General features: G+C 46.6%; 1 protein-coding gene across 2 annotated transcripts in view; it reads right to left on the bottom strand.

Annotated features, from left to right (window-relative positions):
* The window catches only part of LOC135029510 (multidrug and toxin extrusion protein 2-like), a 220671-nt gene extending 199524 nt beyond the window's left edge, over window positions 1-21147 (bottom strand). For both annotated transcript variants that reach the window (XM_063953858.1, XM_063953859.1), the window contains exon 1: window positions 21084-21147. In XM_063953858.1, coding sequence (XP_063809928.1) covers window positions 21084-21140 — 57 coding nt within the window. In that variant the 5' untranslated portion in view covers window positions 21141-21147. The remainder of the gene's footprint in view (window positions 1-21083) is intronic.
* Between the last annotated feature and the right edge of the window lie 302 nt (window positions 21148-21449).

The raw sequence follows: 21449 nt of genomic DNA, 5'->3' as shown, positions 1-21449 counted from the left end.
CTTTACATCAAAAAGAAGTAGAAACAGCAATGTCTGACATAGCTTTGAATTCCATAATTGATAACTCTGTGTATTACTGATCAAGCCTCTGGATCTAAATTAATCCCACCATAGGCCTCTAATTTTAAATGGTGTTTTTTATTGCTCTAAAGCTTGACTGTACAAAAGTACTGTATATCAATAAATTCAATACAATCAGATCAAATATAGCAAAACGTCTTTTACAGGCATGGTTTAGCACATTTTATTAGGGGGTGCACCGTCGGGGGGGGGGGGGGGGGGGGGGGTCTAGCACCGCCTTTTGGGCGTGGTTAGTACCATCTATTGATGGTCAACACATATAAAATATCCATCTTTGTACCAATCCTAATAAAGCAGATACATTGTCAGATGTGGTGTGCACCAAACAAACACCCCTGATGGCACTCACTGCAATTACACTGCTCCTCCTCAGCCTGGTCTTGCTGACCCTCTCTTTCCCCTGCAAGCTGCAGCAGCTTACTTACAAGTCACTCACTCACTGACACTGACTGTCGCAGACTAGTACTGATGCTGCTGGAAAAATGAGTGACGTGTCAATGCTGCTGCCGGCCGCCTGCCAGTATTGAATTTGTCTTCCTAAGAGGAATGCTGGCTGCATGCTGCTCCTCATCAGTGGCTGGCGTTGGCATAGCATAGAAGGAGAGAGGTGTGTATGTGGCGGGTGTGACGGGTGGGCATGCGAGCAGCATGACGTAATCACGTCACATCACACTGTTTTTGTACATGGAGGTGGAGCTGGGAATTTGAAAGCCAGTGTCAGTGGCACCCTTGATTAACCCAGGCATCCAGTCAGTAATGCATTCCTGACAGGGTGCAGTGCAGAGGGGACAGTAATCAGCCTGCTCAGCGATCGCTGCATCAGGCATGTGAGATCGGGGTGCCAGACATTAGGGGGTGCCTGTGCGCACCAGGCACCCCCCCTGCGCACACCTATGCATGCAATGATTGCCCCTTTAAAAAAAGTCTGAGTTCGGCTGGCATTCCGTATGTGCGCCAAACTCGTACTTTAGTACATACCAGCCTCAGATTCAGGAACATAATTGAAAGCCGAAACAGGGCTACATCAACCCAAGCCTATGCTCCAAAGAGTAGAGTGGGAGACTTGGTAGCTCCCACGCCGCATTTATTTATTTATTATTACCAGTTATCTATGTAGCGCACACATATTCCGCAGTGCTTTACAGAGCATATTTGGCCAGTCACATCAGTCCCTGCCTCAATGGAGCTTACACTCTATATTCCCTATCACATGTACACGCAAACACATTCACGCTAGGGTTAATTTTGTTGGGAACCAAATAACCTACCAGTATATTTTTGGATTGTGGGAAGAAACTGGAGTACCCGGAGGAAACCCACGCAAGTATGGGGAGAATATACAAACTCCACACAGTTAGGGTCATGGTGAGAATCGAACCCCTGACCTCAGTGCTGTGAGGAAGTACTGCTAACCATTACACCATCCGTACAGCCCCTACCCAATCCAATCATAGGTGGTCATTCCGAGTTGTTCGCTCGCTAGCTGCTTTTAGCAGCATTGCAAACGCTAGGCCGCCGCCCTCTGGGAGTGTATTTTAGCTTAGCAGAATTGCGAACGAAAGATTAGCAGAATTGCGCTTAAATAATTCTTAGCAGTTTCTGAGTAGCTCGAGACTTACTCCTACACTGCAATCAGCTCAGCCCGTTTCGTTCCTGGTTTGACGTCACAAACACGCCCTGCATTCGGCCAGCCAATCCTCCGTTTCTCCAGACACTCCTGCGTTTTATCCTGGCATGCCTGCGTTTTTCCGCACACTCCCAAAAAACGGTCAGTTTCCGCCCAGAAACACCCACTTCCTGTCCGATCACTTCAACGATGGAAATTCTTCGTTCGGACGTGAGTAAATCTACTAAGTTTTATGCTAAATACTTAGCGCATGCGCGCTGCGTACCATGCGCATGCACATTTTTGCCTTAATCGCTCCGTTGCGAAAATCGGCAACGAGCGAACAACTCGGAATGACCACCCTACTTCATTGATGGTTAATTCAATGTTGTTCCCTTCTACTCGCCCTTCCTTTTCTTGTCTGTCTCTATCTCTTTTGTTCACAGTAATAATTATTTGTTGATTTTGAACAAATAAAAAATTAAATAAAAACTACTATGTATATATAAGGTTTAACTACTATTTGGCTATAAATGCAGCTGAAAAATATATATTCCGATCAGTTATTCCAGCTACACTTGACTAACAGGGAAATAATGGGTAATGCTACAAATAAATGACATTTGAAGAGGAAAGCAAATTAATTTGAAATCCATTTCAGGAATTTGTTTGAAATTTCCCTTGCACCGTGTATGCAATAATTACACGTCCACCCTCCCTGGATCCTCAAAAATATTTGTATTAAGTAGCTTAAACAAACACACTTTACTTTATGAAGCTGTGCGCTCCTATATATGGCATCCAGATGATAAATCTACAGTGTCTAGGTAGACAGTCAATTGGTTGAAACTATATGATCGACATGCAATATGTCAACAGGTACATAAGGTCGTAAGATGAAAGGTCAACAGTGCTTAAGGTCAACAGGTACAAAAGGTCAACAGATACAAAGGGCGGTATTCAATTGTTTGAAAAGTCAGTTGGGTGATTGTTTTTTCCTATCTAATAGGCAGAAAAAAACAGACATCCAACTGATTTTTCAAACAACTGAATTCCCCCCCAAAAGGTTGATATGACAATGGTTGACACACAAATGGTCAACACATGTTTTGGGGGGTTTTATCCAGATTTCCCAACATTTGCTTTATTTACTATCCACGTGGACTACATTTGGGAATAGTAACCTTGCTTGAAGCGAGCCCACAAGAGTATACGTTTCTAGATGGTGAATAAATATTTTTGTGTTGACCATTGTCATGTCACTTTTCTAACCCTGTCAACCTTTTGTACCTGTCGACCTAATGCATGTCAACCATTCAATGTCGACTTATTGGCTGTTGACCTAAATGCTGTAGATCTCCTATACCACGCCCCTATATAGCTGTTGTTCTGAGACCACTGATGTTTCTGCTCAAAACTACAGTAGGTGCTTAGTACAGTAAAAATAGGATTTTTATTACCTACCGGTAAATCCTTTTCTCGTAGTCCGTAGAGGATGCTGGGGTCCACATTAGTACCATGGGGTATAGACGGGTCCCTTGGGAGCCATGGGCACTTTAAGATTTTAATAGTGTGGGCTGGCTCCTCCCTCTATGCCCCTCCTACCAGACTCAGTTTAGAAAATGTACCAGGAGGAGCCGCTCACGCTTATGGAAGCTCCTGAAGAGTTTTCTGCACTTATTTTTTTGTTTGTTAGTCTAGAAACTGTGCCCGAGGAGACTGACATACTTCGAGAGAAGGAAATACACAGATAGTGGTGAGGTTCACACCAGCTCACACATAAAAACAGAAATCCAAGCTAACCAGCTTGAAACAATTCAGCAACGGCTGAACAACAGTACTTAACCAAGTAACAATGCAGTACTTAACTAAGTAACAAAATGAGGAAAAACTAATTGCTGGGAGGGCACTCAGCATCCTCTACGGACAACGAGAAAAGGATTTACTGGTAGGTAATTAAAATCCTATTTTCTCTTACATCCCCTCACAGTGTCGCACTACAAGTACCGCTGAGCCCTCCGGAGCACAGCCTGTCAGAGCTGCGCTCCTACCCTTGTGCCACCATTTCCCGCCGGTGACCCGCTTACCGGGGCGCCGGCGTCATACTCACCACTCCACCTTCTGGCTCTGTTAGGGGGTGGCGCCGTGCTGCGGGAGTGAGCGGTCGCCTCGTGGGCTTGCGATCAGCACCCTCAGGAGCTCAGTGTCCTGTCAGCGGAGATAGAGAACCATTAACCTCTAGGGTTGGTTCCTACTCCCCCCTAAGTCCCACAAAGCAGGGAGGCTGTTGCCAGCAGCCTCCCTGTACCTATTTTTTTTTTTTAAACAATAAAACTAGAAAAACTCCTAGGAGCTCCCCTAGCTGTAACCGGCTCCACCGGGCACATTTTCTAAACTGAGTCTGGTAGGAGGGGCATAGAAGGCGGAGCCAGCCCACACTATTAAACTCTTAAAGTGCCCATGGCTCCCAAGGGGCCCGTCTATACCCAATGGTACTAATGTGGACTCCAGCATCCTCTAGGACGTAAGAGAAACAAGCCAGGGTGTAATGAACACTTATGTTTATGAACTGTCCTGCATGTTATTTGTGTTCAGATACAATAATGAGCAACAAAGTGGAAGATAACATAACAATGGAATTTAAATACTATGAAGTATTAAGGCAAATGCCCCCTTCTGAGTTTGAGTTGTTGCATGAAATTTAGGAATGGCAATATGAAAAACTTGTGCTATCAAAAGAACTTGTCCTACACCATACAGAACCTAACACAGGACAAATATAGAAACTTCCAGTGTAGCATTTAGAAATGTAGGCCATTTTCCACTATTCATTTCTTAGTAAACTGTTTTTAAGCAGTATTTCTGTATAACTATTTTATCTCCTGATCAAGTCTCTGGTGATATTCAGGGCAGTAGAGAGCCTTTCTGAGCCAAGGTGCTTTTCAAGAGGCGTGACCTAGAGCCTAATTCAGATCTGATCGCAGCAGCAAATTTGTTAGCTAATGGGCAAAACCATGGGGGTCATTCCGAGTTGTTCACTCGTTGCCGATTTTCGCAACGGAGCGATTAAGGCGAAAATGCGCATGCATATTTTAGCTCAAAACTTAGTAGATTTACTCACGTCCGAACGAAGAATTTCCATCGTTGAAGTGATCGGAGTGTGATTGACAGGAAGTGGGTGTTTCTGGGCGGAAACTGGCCGTTTTCTGGGAGTGTGCGGAAAAACGCAGGCGTGCCGGGATAAAACGCGGGAGTGTCTGCAGAAACGGGGGAGTGGCTGGCCGAACGCAGGGCGTGTTTGTGACGTCAAACCAGGAACGAAACGGGCTGAGCTGATCGCAGTGTAGGAGTAAGTCTCGAGCTACTCAGAAACTGCTAAGAATTTTCTAATCGCAATTCTGCTAATCTTTCGTTCGCAATTCTGCTAAGCTAAGATACACTCCCAGAGGGCGGCGGCCTAGCGTGTGCAATGCTGCTAAAATCTGCTAGCGAACGAACAACTCGGAATGACCCCTCATGTGCACTGCAGGGGGGGCAGATATAACATGTGCACAGAGAGTTAGATTTGGGTGTGGTGTGTTCAAACTGAAATCTAAATTGCCGTGTAAAATAGGGTCTGGGACTCCAGGTCGACAACAAAAAGGTCGACACACCTTAGGTCGACGCCAATTGGTCGACACACCTTAGGTCGACGTGGGCAAAAGGTCGACATGGACAAAGGGTCGATAGGAACAAGGTCGACATGGAAAAAGGTCGACGTGAGTTTTTTATGTTTTTTTGATGTCGTTTTCTTCGTAGAGTGATGGGGAACCCCAATTAGTGCACCACGTCCCCTCGCATGGCTCGCCCTGCTTCGGGCATGGTGCATTCGCTCCGCTTCGCTCGGCACAGATTACCGTTCCAATCGTAGTCCACGTGGATCGTTAAGTATGAAAAGGTTCCAAAAAAGGGAAAAATTGTGAAAAACTCATGTCGACCTTTTTCCACGTCGACCTTGTTCCTGTCAACCTTTTGTCCATGTCGACCTTTTGTCCATATCGACCTAAGGTGTGTCGACCAATTGGCGTCGACCTAAGGTGTGTCGACCTTTTTGTTGTCGACCTGGAGTCCGGATACCGTAAAATAAAGTAGCCAGTATTTACAATGCACAGAAACAAAATAACCCAACCAAATCTAACTCTCTCTGCACATGTTATATCTGCCCCACCTGCAGTGCACATGGTTTTGCCCATTAACAGGAGCAGTTCTTGGTGCGGGTAAGCAGTGCCTGCGCCCGGGGTGCGGCCGCAGTCACCCGCCGCCTACCCGCACCCCGCTCCCCGGCTGCAGCAGACGCCGTGGGCTGTGTGGGCATCCGCTGCAGCCGGCGCACCTGTCAGACGCTAGAGGTCATTATTGACCTCTAGTGTCTGTGTGGCGCTGCTATGAGAGAGGAGCCGCGGGCGGCCAGACGGAGCAGCGGTTGGGAAGCAGGAGCGAGGCTGGTAAGTATTGTTTTGTTTTTTTTGTGTTTGTAAGCGGCTACTAAGGGGCACAGCAACAGGGGGCACAGCGACAGGGGCAAATCTACTAGGCAGGGCATAGCTACAGGGTGCAAATCTACTGGGGGCATAGTTACCGGGGGCAAATCTACTGGGGGCACAACTACTTGGGGCAAATCTACAGGGGGCACAGCTACTGGGGGCATAACTGCGGCCACGCCCCTCCCCTATGAAGCCACGCCTCTATTTTTTGCTGCGCACTGTTTTACCACTGGAAGGGGGTGAGGCACCAGTGGAAACTTTCGCACTGGGCGCCACAAGGTGTAGAACCGGCCCTGCCCATTAGCTAACAAATTTGCTGCTGCAATCAGATTTGAATTAGGCCCCTACTCACAGGAGATGTGGCCATGCACCCATAAAAAAAAATACAGAAAAATTGTATTTTAAGCCCCTCCCTGGCCACACTGCAGCCCAGCACATAGCAACATGTGCTGGTCTGAGGGGAAAAGCCCACTGGGCCCCTCCACCAGACCTGGGCCCAGGTAATTAGAAACCCGCCTTCCCCCAACCACCACCCTCTTAGCACCACTGGTGAGATTAACTATAATTTATCTGTGTACATTACAGGACTAAAGAATATTTCTCTTACGTCATAGAGGATACTGGGGATCCATTTAGTATCATGGGGTATAGACGGGTCCACTGGGAGTTATGGGCACTTAAAGAATTTGATAGTGTGGGCTGGCTGCTCCTTCTATGCCCCTCCTACCAGACTCAGTTTAGAAAATGTACCAGGAGGAGCCGGTCACGCTTATGGAAGCTCCTGAAGAGTTTTCTGCACTTATTTTTCTGTTTGTTAATTTCAGGCAGGTCTGGATGGCACCAGCCTGCCTGCTTCGCGGAACTTGGGGTGGTGGTGGTGGTGGTGGGGGGACGGCCCAACCTCTTGAAGGGTTAATGGTCCCGTTCCCCGCTGACAGGACACTAGCTCCTGAGGGAACTATTTGCAAGCCCCACCATGGCGAGCGTACATTCCCGCAGCATGCCGCCACCCCTAAGAGAGTCAGAAGAGTGAAGAGTGGTGAGTACTAAGCCGGTGTCCCAGTTAGCGGGTCGCCGGCCATTATGGCGGCATGAGGGTACAGAGACGCACGGCTTCTACACGGGGCGGACTGCGTCGCCAGACTCAGTACACAGTTCAGACGCACCGCTTCTGAGGGAGTGAACGGAGTCTCAGTACACTGTACCAGAGGCAGAACTCTGGGAGGCAATGGAGTCAGCTGCCGCCGGGCTCCTGCTTTGAAGGGGGGCACCTCTCCTCCTGTTCCGTGTGTTCAACGACATTAATCAATTAAGTTGATTGACAGCAGCCGGTATCTCTTCTGTAGCCAACTTCCCCACTAGTCACTGCACCTTACAAATCAAACCCTCTTTATTATAGATATACTGGAAGCAGACACCTTACTAATGAAGCTATTTGCTCCTATAAAGGAAGCATGAGAATTCTAACTATATGAAGTTATTTCTCTGACAATTACACATAACTTCATATAGTTAGAATTCTCATACTTCCTATGCAAGAGCAGATATCGCCATCAGTAAGGTGATTGCTACCAGTGTAAAAGGTTGTGGGTTTTAATCCTGGATATGACACTTGCAAATTAATTGTCAGAGAAATAATCAGCATTATGAGTGACTGAGCAGATCTATGTAGTGTGTGGTTGGACCCCCACATAGATCTGCCTAGTTGCAACGGTTTTGTAGTAGCTTCATATAGTTAGAATTAAAGATGAGTGGGTTCGGTTTTACTCTGTGTTATTTGGATCTCAAAACGGCATGTTATTGGCTCACGGATTATATATAGGGGGGAGGGGGGGAACCAATATTTTTCTTGCCTCCAGGTAACTGGGATAAAGTTACGCCACTGCACTGTACACAGTACCCACACAGGCAAACACAGACTTAAAACGGTTAGGAGTCCATTTTAAGCACTATTTTACCTCAGCCAGTATAAAAAAGCGGGAAGACAGCGCGCCTTTGAGGGGATGGAACTTCACTATGAGCGGATACAGCAGCTCACCAGCGCCATTTTCCCTCTGCTGTGGACATACGACGCTGACTGACAGGGATGCGCAGCTCCTCCGGAGTGACTCCAGATTACCTCAGCGTTACCAGGGGGTCATAGCGGGGTGGGGGGGGGGAGCGATTATTAGTGTACTAAGTCGCCGATCTGGGTACTTAGTCTGCGACCTGGCTAAGCTTGGCTTTAACGATAAGGGTGTGTCGGCTCCATGATATCACTGTGTCTCCCTGGAAGGGCTCTTTGTGGGTTAATTGTGTTCTTAACCTTTTCGTGTGTGTGTGTGTGTGTGTGTGTGTGTGTGTGTGCTGTCACATTTACAATATGTCAGGCAAACAGTGTGTTTCATGTACGGCAGTGCTCCTTTTCCCCAGGGGGCTCACTACTGTGTACTCAGTGATTCTATTAAAGGAATGATTCCCCATATTTCTGCTAAATTGTCCCGCAATGAGAAAGAGACGCAATACACGTACTCTGTCCCATATCCTGCAGTCTGACTCGAACGTTCAAGGGTCAGACATGGAGGAGGAGGAGGAGGTGGACTCAGAAGGGTGGGGGGGGGGGTGCTGCTCTGTCACAGGGAATAGAGGCTCTTATAGAAACTATCAGAGTCGTCCTGCAAATTAGAGATGAGCGCCTGAAATTTTTCGGGTTTTGTGTTTTGGTTTTGGGTTCGGTTCCGCGGCCGTGTTTTGGGTTCGAACGCGTTTTGGCAAAACCTCACCGAATTATTTTTGTCGGATTCGGGTGTTTTTTTCCAAAAACACTAAAAAACAGCTTAAATCATAGAATTTGGGGGTCATTTTGATCCCAAAGTATTATTAACCTCAAAAACCATAATTTACACTCATTTTCAGTCTATTCTGAATACCTCACAATATTATTTTTAGTCCTAAAATTTGCACCGAGGTCGCTGTGTGAGTAAGATAAGCGACCCTAGTGGCCGACACAAACACCGGGCCCATCTAGGAGTGGCACTGCAGTGTCACGCAGGATGTCCCTTCCAAAAAACCCTCCCCAAACAGCACATGACGCAAAGAAAAAAAGAGGCGCAATGAGGTAGCTGTGTGAGTAAGATTAGCGACCCTAGTGGCCGACACAAACACCGGGCCCATCTAGGAGTGGCACTGCAGTGTCACGCAGGATGGCCCTTCCAAAAAACCCTCCCCAAACAGCACATGACGCAAAGAAAAAAAGAGGCGCAATGAGGTAGCTGTGTGAGTAAGATTAGCGACCCTAGTGGCCGACACAAACACCGGGCCCATCTAGGAGTGGCACTGCAGTGTCACGCAGGATGGCCCTTCCAAAAAACCCTCCCCAAACAGCACATGACGCAAAGAAAAAAAGAGGTGCAATGAGGTAGCTGACTGTGTGAGTAAGATTAGCGACCCTAGTGGCCGACACAAACACCGGGCCCATCTAGGAGTGGCACTGCAGTGTCACGCAGGATGTCCCTTCCAAAAAACCCTCCCCAAACAGCACATGACGCAAAGAAAAAAAGAGGCGCAATGAGGTAGCTGTGTGAGTAAGATTAGCGACCCTAGTGGCCGACACAAACACCGGGCCCATCTAGGAGTGGCACTGCAGTGTCACGCAGGATGTCCCTTCCAAAAAACCCTCCCCAATCAGCACATGATGCAAAGAAAAAGAAAAGAAAAAAGAGGTGCAAGATGGAATTATCCTTGGGCCCTCCCACCCACCCTTATGTTGTATAAACAAAACAGGACATGCACACTTTAACCAACCCATCATTTCAGTGACAGGGTCTGCCACACGACTGTGACTGATATGACGGGTTGGTTTGGACCCCCCCCAAAAAAGAAGCAATTAATCTCTCCTTGCACAAACTGGCTCTACAGAGGCAAGATGTCCACCTCATCTTCACCCTCCGATATATCACCGTGTACATCCCCCTCCTCACAGATTATCAATTCGTCCCCACTGGAATCCACCATCTCAGCTCCCTGTGTACTTTGTGGAGGCAATTGCTGCTGGTCAATGTCTCCGCGGAGGAATTGATTATAATTCATTTTAATGAACATCATCTTCTCCACATTTTCTGGATGTAACCTCGTACGCCGATTGCTGACAAGGTGAGCGGCGGCACTAAACACTCTTTCGGAGTACACACTTGTGGGAGGGCAACTTAGGTAGAATAAAGCCAGTTTGTGCAAGGGCCTCCAAATTGCCTCTTTTTCCTGCCAGTATAAGTACGGACTGTGTGACGTGCCTACTTGGATGCGGTCACTCATATAATCCTCCACCATTCTATCAATGTTGAGAGAATCATATGCAGTGACAGTAGACGACATGTCCGTAATCGTTGTCAGGTCCTTCAGTCCGGACCAGATGTCAGCATCAGCAGTCGCTCCAGACTGCCCTGCATCACCGCCAGCGGGTGGGCTCGGAATTCTGAGCCTTTTCCTCGCACCCCCAGTTGCGGGAGAATGTGAAGGAGGAGATGTTGACAGGTCGCGTTCCGCTTGACTTGACAATTTTGTCACCAGCAGGTCTTTCAACCCCAGCAGACCTGTGTCTGCCGGAAAGAGAGATCCAAGGTAGGCTTTAAATCTAGGATCGAGCACGGTGGCCAAAATGTAGTGCTCTGATTTCAACAGATTGACCACCCGTGAATCCTTGTTAAGCGAATTAAGGGCTGCATCCACAAGTCCCACATGCCTAGCGGAATCGCTCCGTGTTAGCTCCTTCTTCAATGCCTCCAGCTTCTTCTGCAAAAGCCTGATGAGGGGAATGACCTGACTCAGGCTGGCAGTGTCTGAACTGACTTCACGTGTGGCAAGTTCAAAGGGCATCAGAACCTTGCACAACGTTGAAATCATTCTCCACTGCACTTGAGACAGGTGCATTCCATCTCCTATATCGTGCTCAATTGTATAGGCTTGAATGGCCTTTTGCTGCTCCTCCAACCTCTGAAGCATATAGAGGGTTGAATTCCACCTCGTTACCACTTCTTGCTTCAGATGATGGCAGGGCAGGTTCAGTAGTTTTTGGTGGTGCTCCAGTCTTCTGTACGTGGTGCCTGTACGCCGAAAGTGTCCCGCAATTTTTCTGGCCACCGACAGCATCTCTTGCACGCCCCTGTCGTTTTTTAAAAAATTCTGCACCACCAAATTCAAGGTATGTGCAAAACATGGGACGTGCTGGAATTTGCCCATATTTAATGCACACACAATATTGCTGGCGTTGTCCGATGCCACAAATCCACAGGAGAGTCCAATTGGGGTAAGCCATTCCGCGATGATCTTCCTCAGTTGCCGTAAGAGGTTTTCAGCTGTGTGCGTATTCTGGAAAGCGGTGATACAAAGCGTAGCCTGCCTAGGAAAGAGTTGGCGTTTGCGAGATGCTGCTACTGGTGCCGCCGCTGCTGTTCTTGCGGCGGGAGTCAATACATCTACCCAGTGGGCTGTCACAGTCATATAGTCCTGACCCTGCCCTGCTCCACTTGTCCACATGTCCGTGGTTAAGTGGACATTGGGTACAACTGCATTTTTTAGGACACTGGTGAGTCTTTTTCTGACGTCCGTGTACATTCTCGGTATCGCCTGCCTAGAGAAGTGGAACCTAGATGGTATTTGGTAACGGGGGCACACTGCCTCAATAAATTGTCTAGTTCCCTGTGAACTAACGGCGGATACCGGACGCACGTCTAACACCAACATAGTTGTCAAGGACTCAGTTATCCGCTTTGCAGTAGGATGACTGCTGTGATATTTCATCTTCCTCGCAAAGGACTGTTGAACAGTCAATTGCTTACTGGAAGTAGTACAAGTGGGCTTACGACTTCCCCTCTGGGATGACCATCGACTCCCAGCGGCAACAACAGCAGCGCCAGCAGCAGTAGGCGTTACACGCAAGGATGCATCGGAGGAATCCCAGGCAGGAGAGGACTCGTCAGACTTGCCAGTGACATGGCCTGCAGGACTATTGGCATTCCTGGGTAAGGAGGAAATTGACACTGAGGGAGTTGGTGGGGTGGTTTGCGTGAGCTTGGTTACAAGAGGAAGGGATTTACTGGTCAGTGGACTGCTTCCGCTGTCACCCAAAGTTTTTGAACTTGTCACTGACTTATTATGAATGCGCTGCAGGTGACGTATAAGGGAGGATGTTCCGAGGTGGTTAACGTCCTTACCCCTACTTATTACAGCTTGACAAAGGGAACACACGGCTTGACACCTGTTGTCCGCATTTCTGGTGAAATACCTCCACACCGAAGAGCTGATTTTTTTGGTATTTTCACCTGGCATGTCAACGGCCATATTCCTCCCACGGACAACAGGTGTCTCCCCGGGTGCCTGACTTAAACAAACCACCTCACCATCAGAATCCTTCTGGTCAATTTCCTCCCCAGCGCCAGCAACACCCATATCCTCCTCATCCTGGTGTACTTCAACACTGACATCTTCAATCTGACTATCAGGAACTGGACTGCGGGTGCTCCTTCCAGCACTTGCAGGGGGCATGCAAATAGTGGAAGGCGCATGCTCTTCACGTCCAGTGTTGGGAAGGTCAGGCATCGCAACCGACACAATTGGACTCTCCTTGTGGATTTGGGATTTCAAAGAACGCACAGTTCTTTGCGGTGCTTTTGCCAGCTTGAGTCTTTTCAGTTTTCTAGCGAGAGGCTGAGTGCTTCCATCCTCATGTGAAGCTGAACCACTAGCCATGAACATAGGCCAGGGCCTCAGCCGTTCCTTGCCACTCCGTGTGGTAAATGGCATATTGGCAAGTTTACGCTTCTCCTCCGACAATTTTATTTTAGGTTTTGGAGTCCTTTTTTTTCTGATATTTGGTGTTTTGGATTTGACATGCTCTGTACTATGACATTGGGCATCGGCCTTGGCAGACGACGTTGCTGGCATTTCATCGTCTCGGCCATGACTAGTGGCAGCAGCTTCAGCACGAGGTGGAAGTGGATCTTGATCTTTCCCTAATTTTGGAACCTCAACTTTTTTGTTCTCCATATTTTATAGGCAGAACTAAAAGGCACCTCAGGTAAACAATGGAGATGGATGGATTGGATACTAGTATACAATTATGGACGGACTGCCACGGTTAGGTGGTATAAAAAAACCACGGTTAGGTGGTATATATTGTAATACAATTATGGATGGACGGACTGCCTGCCGAGTGCCGACACAGAGGTAGCCACAGCCGTGAACTACCGCACTGTACACTGGTTGATAAAGAGATAGTAGTATACTCGTAACAACTAGTATGACTGACTATGACGGTATAAAGAATGAAAAAAAAACCACGGTTAGGTGGTATATATTGTAATACAATTATGGATGGACGGACTGCCTGCCGAGTTCCGACACAGAGGTAGCCACAGCCGTGAACTACCGCACTGTACACTGGTTGATAAAGAGATAGTAGTATACTCGTAACAACTAGTATGACTGACTATGACGGTATAAAGAATGAAAAAAAAACCACAGTTAGGTGGTATATATTATAATACAATTATGGATGGACGGACTGCCTGCCGACTGCCGACACAGAGGTAGCCACAGCCGTGAACTACCGCACTGTACACTGGTTGATAAAGAGATAGTAGTATACTCGTAACAACTAGTATGACACTATGACGGTATAAAGAATGAAAAAAAAACCACGGTTAGGTGGTATATATTATAATAATACAATTATGGATGGACGGACTGCCTGCCGAGTTCCGACACAGAGGTAGCCACAGCCGTGAACTACCGCACTGTACACTGGTTGATAAAGAGATAGTAGTATACTCGTAACAACTAGTATGACTGACTATGACGGTATAAAGAATGAAAAAAAAAACACGGTTAGGTGGTATATATTGTAATACAATTATGGATGGACGGACTGCCTGCCGAGTTCCGACACAGAGGTAGCCACAGCCGTGAACTACCGCACTGTACACTGGTTGATAAAGAGATAGTAGTATACTCGTAACAACTAGTATGACTGACTATGACGGTATAAAGAATGAAAAAAAAACCACGGTTAGGTGGTATATATTATAATACAATTATGGATGGACGGACTGCCTGCCGACTGCCGACACAGAGGTAGCCACAGCCGTGAACTACCGCACTGTACACTGGTTGATAAAGAGATAGTAGTATACTCGTAACAACTAGTATGACACTATGACGGTATAAAGAATGAAAAAAAAACCACGGTTAGGTGGTATATATTATAATAATACAATTATGGATGGACGGACTGCCTGCCGAGTTCCGACACAGAGGTAGCCACAGCCGTGAACTACCGCACTGTACACTGGTTGATAAAGAGATAGTAGTATACTCGTAACAACTAGTATGACTGACTATGACGGTATAAAGAATGAAAAAAAAACCACGGTTAGGTGGTATATATTGTAATACAATTATGGATGGACGGACTGCCTGCCGAGTTCCGACACAGAGGTAGCCACAGCCGTGAACTACCGCACTGTACACTGGTTGATAAAGAGATAGTAGTATACTCGTAACAACTAGTATGACTGACTATGACGGTATAAAGAATGAAAAAAAAACCACGGTTAGGTGGTATATTTTGTAATACAATTATGGATGGACGGACTGCCTGCCGAGTTCCGACACAGAGGTAGCCACAGCCGTGAACTACCGCACTGTACACTGGTTGATAAAGAGATAGTAGTATACTCGTAACAACTAGTATGACTGACTATGACGGTATAAAGAATGAAAAAAAAACCACGGTTAGGTGGTATATATTATAATACAATTATGGATGGACGGACTGCCTGCCGACTGCCGACACAGAGGTAGCCACAGCCGTGAACTACCGCACTGTACACTGGTTGATAAAGAGATAGTAGTATACTCGTAACAACTAGTATGACACTATGACGGTATAAAGAATGAAAAAAAAACCACGGTTAGGTGGTATATATTATAATACAATTATGGATGGACGGACTGCCTGCCGACTGCCGACACAGAGGTAGCCACAGCCGTGAACTACCGCACTGTACACTGGTTGATAAAGAGATAGTAGTATACTCGTAACAACTAGTATGACACTATGACGGTATAAAGAATGAAAAAAAAACCACGGTTAGGTGGTATATATTATAATACAATTATGGATGGACGGACTGCCTGCCGAGTGCCGACACAGAGGTAGCCACAGCCGTGAACTACCGCACTGTACACTGGTTGATAAAGAGATAGTAGTATACTCGTAACAACTAGTATGACTGACTATGACGGTATAAAGAATGAAAAAAAAAACACGGTTAGGTGGTATATATTATAATACAATTATGGATGGACGGACTGCCTGCCGACTGCCGACACAGAGGTAGCCACAGCCGTGAACTACCGCACTGTACACTGGTTGATAAAGAGATAGTAGTATACTCGTAACAACTAGTATGACACTATGACGGTATAAAGAATGAAAAAAAAACCACGGTTAGGTGGTATATATTATAATACAATTATGGATGGACGGACTGCCTGCCGACTGCCGACACAGAGGTAGCCACAGCCGTGAACTACCGCACTGTACACTGGTTGATAAAGAGATAGTAGTATACTCGTAACAACTAGTATGACACTATGACGGTATAAAGAATGAAAAAAAAACCACGGTTAGGTGGTATATATTATAATAATACAATTATGGATGGACGGACTGCCTGCCGACTGCCGACACAGAGGTAGCCACAGCCGTGAACTACCGCACTGTACACTGGTTGATAAAGAGATAGTAGTATACTCGTAACAACTAGTATGACTATGACGACGGTATAAAGAAAGAAAAAAAAATACCACGGTTAGGTGGTATATAATTATACAATTATGGATGGACGGACTGCCTGCCGAGTGCCGACTGCCGACACAGAGGTAGCCACAGCCGTGAACTACCGCACTGTACTGTGTCTGCTGCTAATATAGACTGGTTGATAAAGAGATAGTATACAACAATATACTACTATACTGGTGGTCAGGCACTGGTCACCACTAGTCACACTGGCAGTGGCACTCCTGCAGCAAAAGTGTGCACTGTTTAATTTTAAATTAATATAATATTATGTACTCCTGGCTCCTGCTATAACAACCTGCAGTGCTCCCCAGTCTCCCCCACAATTATTATAAGCTTTTATACATTGATGTGCAGCACACTGGGCTGAGCTGAGTGCACACAGACTGAGTCACACTGTGTGACTGCTGTGTATCGTTTTTTTCAGGCAGAGAACGGATATAGCAGAGAACGGATATATTAAATAAAAGTTAACTTAACAACAACTGCACTGGTCACTGTGGTAAACTCTGTCTGCACAATCTCTCTCTCTCTCTCTCTCTTCTAATCTATTCTAATGGAGAGGACGCCAGCCACGTCCTCTCCCTATCAATCTCAATGCACGTGTGAAAATGGCGGCGACGCGCGGCTCCTTATATAGAATCCGAGTCTCGCGAGAATCCGACAGCGTCATGATGACGTTCGGGCGCGCTCGGGTTAACCGAGCAAGGCGGGAAGATCCGAGTCGCTCGGACCCGTGAAAAAAAAAGTGAAGTTCGTGCGGGTTCGGATTCAAAGAAACCGAACCCGCTCATCTCTACTGCAAATTCCACATAAGGTGACAGAGGAGTGTGAGGAATCTTATTTTAATGTAAAGAAGAAGTCCTTAGTCATGTTTCCTGTATCAAAGGAACTGAATACCCTGTTTGAAGAACCGTGGGTTAATCCTGATAGGAAATTTCAGATCCCTCACAGGTTACTCTCATCCTTTCCTTTCCTCCTTGAAAGACACGGCGGATCATAGAATTGAGACTACACTCAAATCCTTGTATACGGCTGCTGGGGTGGACCAGAGACCCACTATAACTTGTACGTGGATTACTAAAGCCACTGCTAAATGGTCAGGTAACCTAATTGAGGGGCTGGATTCCTTATCTAGGGGAGAGATTGTTTTACTCCTGCAACATATACAGGACTCTGCGAACTTTATGGTGGAAGCCATAAAAGAAATAGGTTTGCTTAATGCATGCACCACTGCTATTGCAGTGTCAGCACGCAGGGGTTTATGGCTACGTCAGTGGACTGCGAACGCGGACTCCAGGAAAGGCGTGGAAGGCCTACCCTCCACAGGAGAGGTCTTATTTGGAGATGAACTAGATAAATGGATCTCCAAAGCTACTGCTTAAGTCCACGTATCTTCCTTCTGCAGCTCCCCCAGCCAGGAAGGCCTACTCAGGACCTAATCTACAGTCCTTTCGGACTGCCAAGTTTGAGGGCAAAATCAGTGGTTCTTCTACAGCGACCAGAGGCGCTAGAGGTAAACCACGCAAACTAGCAGCTGCCGGTTCTCAGGAACAGAGCTATAGCTCTGCTTCCTCAAAGACTTCAGCAAGACGGTGAACCGCGTTGCCTGGAAGACTGGCAGGTGGGAGCTCGACTAAAGTTTTTCAGTCATATCTGGATAACATCATGCCAGGATCCCTGGGTCATAGATCTTATTTCCCAGGGCTACAGACTGGAGTTTCAGGAGCTCCCACCTCACAGATTCTTCAAATCAGGCTTACCAGTTTCACAAGAGGTAAGTATAACCTTACAGGATGCCATTCAAAGACTGGTACAGACTCAGGTCATTGTTCCAGTCCCACCTCATCTCCAAAACAAGGGATATTATTCCAACTTGTTTGTAGTACCGAAACCGGACGGTTCGGTTAGGCCGATTTTAAATCTAAAATCGATGAACCTGTACTTACGAGTGTTCAAATTCAAGATGGAGTCTCTCAGAGCGGTGATCTCAGGTCTGGAGGAGGGGGAATCCCTAGTGTCTCTGGATATAAAGGATGCGTACCTTCACATAATGATCTGGCCGCCTCCCCAGGCTTATCTATGGTTTGCACTGCAGAACTGTCACTACCAGCTCCAGGCCCTGCCATTTGGTCTCTCCACGGCACCGACGGTGTTCACCAAGGTGATGGCAGAGATGATGTTTCTCCTTCACAAGCAGGGAGTGAACATAATTCCATACCTGGACGATCTTCTGATAAATGCACCATCCAGGGAAAGGTTGTTGGACAGCATTGGCCTCACAACAAAGCTACTCCTGGATCACGGCTGGATTATAAATCTTCCGAAATCTCACTTAGAGTCAACTCGGAGGCTCCCATTTCTGGGAATGATACTGGACACAGAGTTGCAGAAAGTTTTTCTTCCATTGGAAAAGGCATTGGTAATCCAGTCGATGGTTCGGGATGTTCTGAATCCAACCCGGATATTGGTGCATCTATGCATTCACCTTCTGGGGGAAATGGTGGCCTCTTACAAGGCACTTCAGTACGGAATGTTTCATGCAAGACCCTTCTAGCTCGATCTGTTGGACTAATGGTCCGGATCGCATCTTCACATGCACCAGAGGATCCTTCTGTTGCCAAAGGTCAGGTTCTCCCTTCTGTGGTGGCTACAGACTTCTCACCTAATCGAGGGCCGACGGTTTGGGATTCAGAATTGGATTCTGTTAACCATGGACGCAAGCCTCAGAGGTTGGGGAGTAGTCACCCAGGGAGTGCAGTTTCAAGGAAGATGGTCAAGTCAGGAAGTAGTCCTTCCAATCAACATTCTGGAACTCAGGGCTACATACAACGCCCTTCTGCAGGCCTCATGTCTTCTTCAAGATTGGGCCATTCAGGTTCAGTCGGACAATGTGACGGCAGTGATGTACATAAGCCGACAGGGCGGAACAAAAACGCAGAGCAGCAATGTCAAAGGTATCAAGAATTCTCCTCTGGGCAGAAAAACACGCTGTCGTGTTGTCGGCGGTCTTCATCCCAGAAGTAGACAACTGGGAAGCAGACTTCCTCAGCAGACACAACCTACACCCGGGGGAGTGGGGCCTTCACCCGAAGGTGTTCAGGTGCTTGACACGTGGATGGGGATGTCTACAAATTGAAATGATGGCCTCTCGTCTCAACAAGAAGCTCAAGCGGTCGAGAGACCCACAGGCAGTGGCGGTGGATGCTCTGACAACTCCATGGGTCTATCAGATGGAGTACGTGTTTCCTCCACTTCTGCTGATCCCAAGAATTCTGAAAGAATAAAAAGGGAAAAGGTTCAAGCAATTCTCATTGCTCTGGACTGGCCAAGAAGGGCCTGGTACGCGGACCTTTTGGAGATGCTCCTCGAAGATCCATGGCCTCTACCTCTTCGCGAGGATCTTCTGCAACAGGGCCCGTTCGTCTATCAAGACTTAACACAGCTACATTTGATGGCATGGAAGTTGAACAGCTGATTCTAGCCGGGAGAGGCATCCCTGATCCCGACTATGATCCAAGCCAGGAACGGGGGTTACATCTAAACATTACCACCGTATTTGGAAGAAATATGTCTCTTGGTGTGAGAGCAGTAAATATTCTGCGGTGGAATTTCATCTGGGACGTTTCCTGCTTTTACTGCAGTCGGGTGTGGATGTGGCCTACATCTGGGCTCCATAAAAGTCCAGATTTCAGCCTTGTAAATTTTCTTTCAGAAACAATTGGCTTCTCTCCCTGAGGTCCAGAGGGTTCTTGAAAGGGGTTCTGCACATCCAACCTCCCTTTGTGCCTCCCACAGCACCTTGGGATCTCAATTTGGTGCTGCAGTTCCTTCAATCGGAGTGATTTGAATCGTTACAGGAGGTAGAATAGGTAAAATATCTTACATGGAAGACTGTCACACTGTTGGCCTTGGCTTCAGCAAGACATGTGTTTGAGCTGGGGACGTTGTCTCAAAAGAGCCCCTATTTAATTTTCCATGAGGACAGAGCTGAACTCAGGATTCAACAGCAATTTCTTCCTAAGGTGGTGTCGGAGTTTCACATCAACCAACCTATTGTGGTTCCGGTGGTTACCAACACCTCTGTTACTTCAAAGTCTTTGGATGTTGTGAGGGCTTTGAAGGTGTATGTAAAGAGAACAGCTCCTCACAGGAAATCGGACACGCTGTTTGTTCTTTACGATCCCAATAAGATTGGGTGTCCTGCTTCAAAGTAGTCAATTGTGCGCTGGATCAGGCTCACTATCCAGCATGCTTATTACACGGCAGGATTGCTGGTTCCTAAATCTGTACAGGCCCACTCTACTAGGTTGGTGGGTTCTTCTTGGGCGGCCTTACAGCTCTGCCGAACAGCTACTTGGTCAGGTTTGAACGCGTTTGCAAAGTTCTACAAGTTCGATACTTTGGCCTCTGGGGACCTTCAATTTGGTCAATCAGTTCTGCAGGAACCTCAGCACTCTCCCACCCGGTTTGGGAGCTTTGGTACTTCCCCATGGTACTAAATGGATCCCCAGTATCTTCTCGGACGTAACAGAAAATTGGATTTTAATTACCTACCGGTAAATCCTTTTCTCGTAGTCCGTAGAGGATACTGGGCGCCCGCCCAGTGCTTCGTTCTTCCTGCACTGTTACTTGGTTAAGTATTCTGGTTTGTTCAGCTGTTGCTGTTCTTGTTTCAAGTTTTGTTAGCATCGTTTTCCTCTTGTTTGTGTGTGCTGGTTCGGAATCTCACCACTATCCTTTTATCCTTCTCTCAAAGTATGTCCGTCTCCTCGGGCACAGTTTCCTAGGCAGAGTCTGGTGGGAGGGGCATAGAGGGAGGAGCCATCCCACACTATCAAATTCTTAAAGTTCCCATGGCTCCTAGTGGACCCGTCTATACCCCATGGTACTAAATGGATCCCCAGTATCCTCTATGGTAGGTCATTAAAATTCATTTTTAAGACTGTATTATTTTTCAATATTAATTTAGAATAGCTTATATGTTATGCATACACACACAAAACCATATTTTATTATTTTATTTTTTACAACATACCTGAGACATGAGCGTATCACAAGTGGAGGCTAAACCTGAGCCAACATATATACCCATAATATTGATAACCTGTTGATACATGATAAGATACAAATAGATTAATATAACTGGAAACAATTAATTTATTAATTTTTGAAATATGACTAATACTATTAGTCAACAGCTTATTTCATGTGGGTAAATAGATTCTTGTAATAGTTAATAATCGACACTATTAGTGAAATCACAAATAATTACACCAACTTTTAATTGTCAAGCTCTTTCAAATATAGCAAACCCAAATAACAGTACCTTATACAGGGTCTGTTCTCTTCACTGGAGTTAACCAGGCACTCCAAACTCACCTGCTACCTCCAAAAATGGTCT

The sequence above is a fragment of the Pseudophryne corroboree genome, chromosome 2 (genome assembly GCF_028390025.1).
Source record: "Pseudophryne corroboree isolate aPseCor3 chromosome 2, aPseCor3.hap2, whole genome shotgun sequence".
Classification (NCBI taxonomy): Eukaryota; Metazoa; Chordata; class Amphibia; order Anura; family Myobatrachidae; genus Pseudophryne; species Pseudophryne corroboree.
The sequence above is the reverse complement of the archived record's forward strand: the minus strand, read 5'-3'. Positions and strand labels throughout refer to the sequence as shown.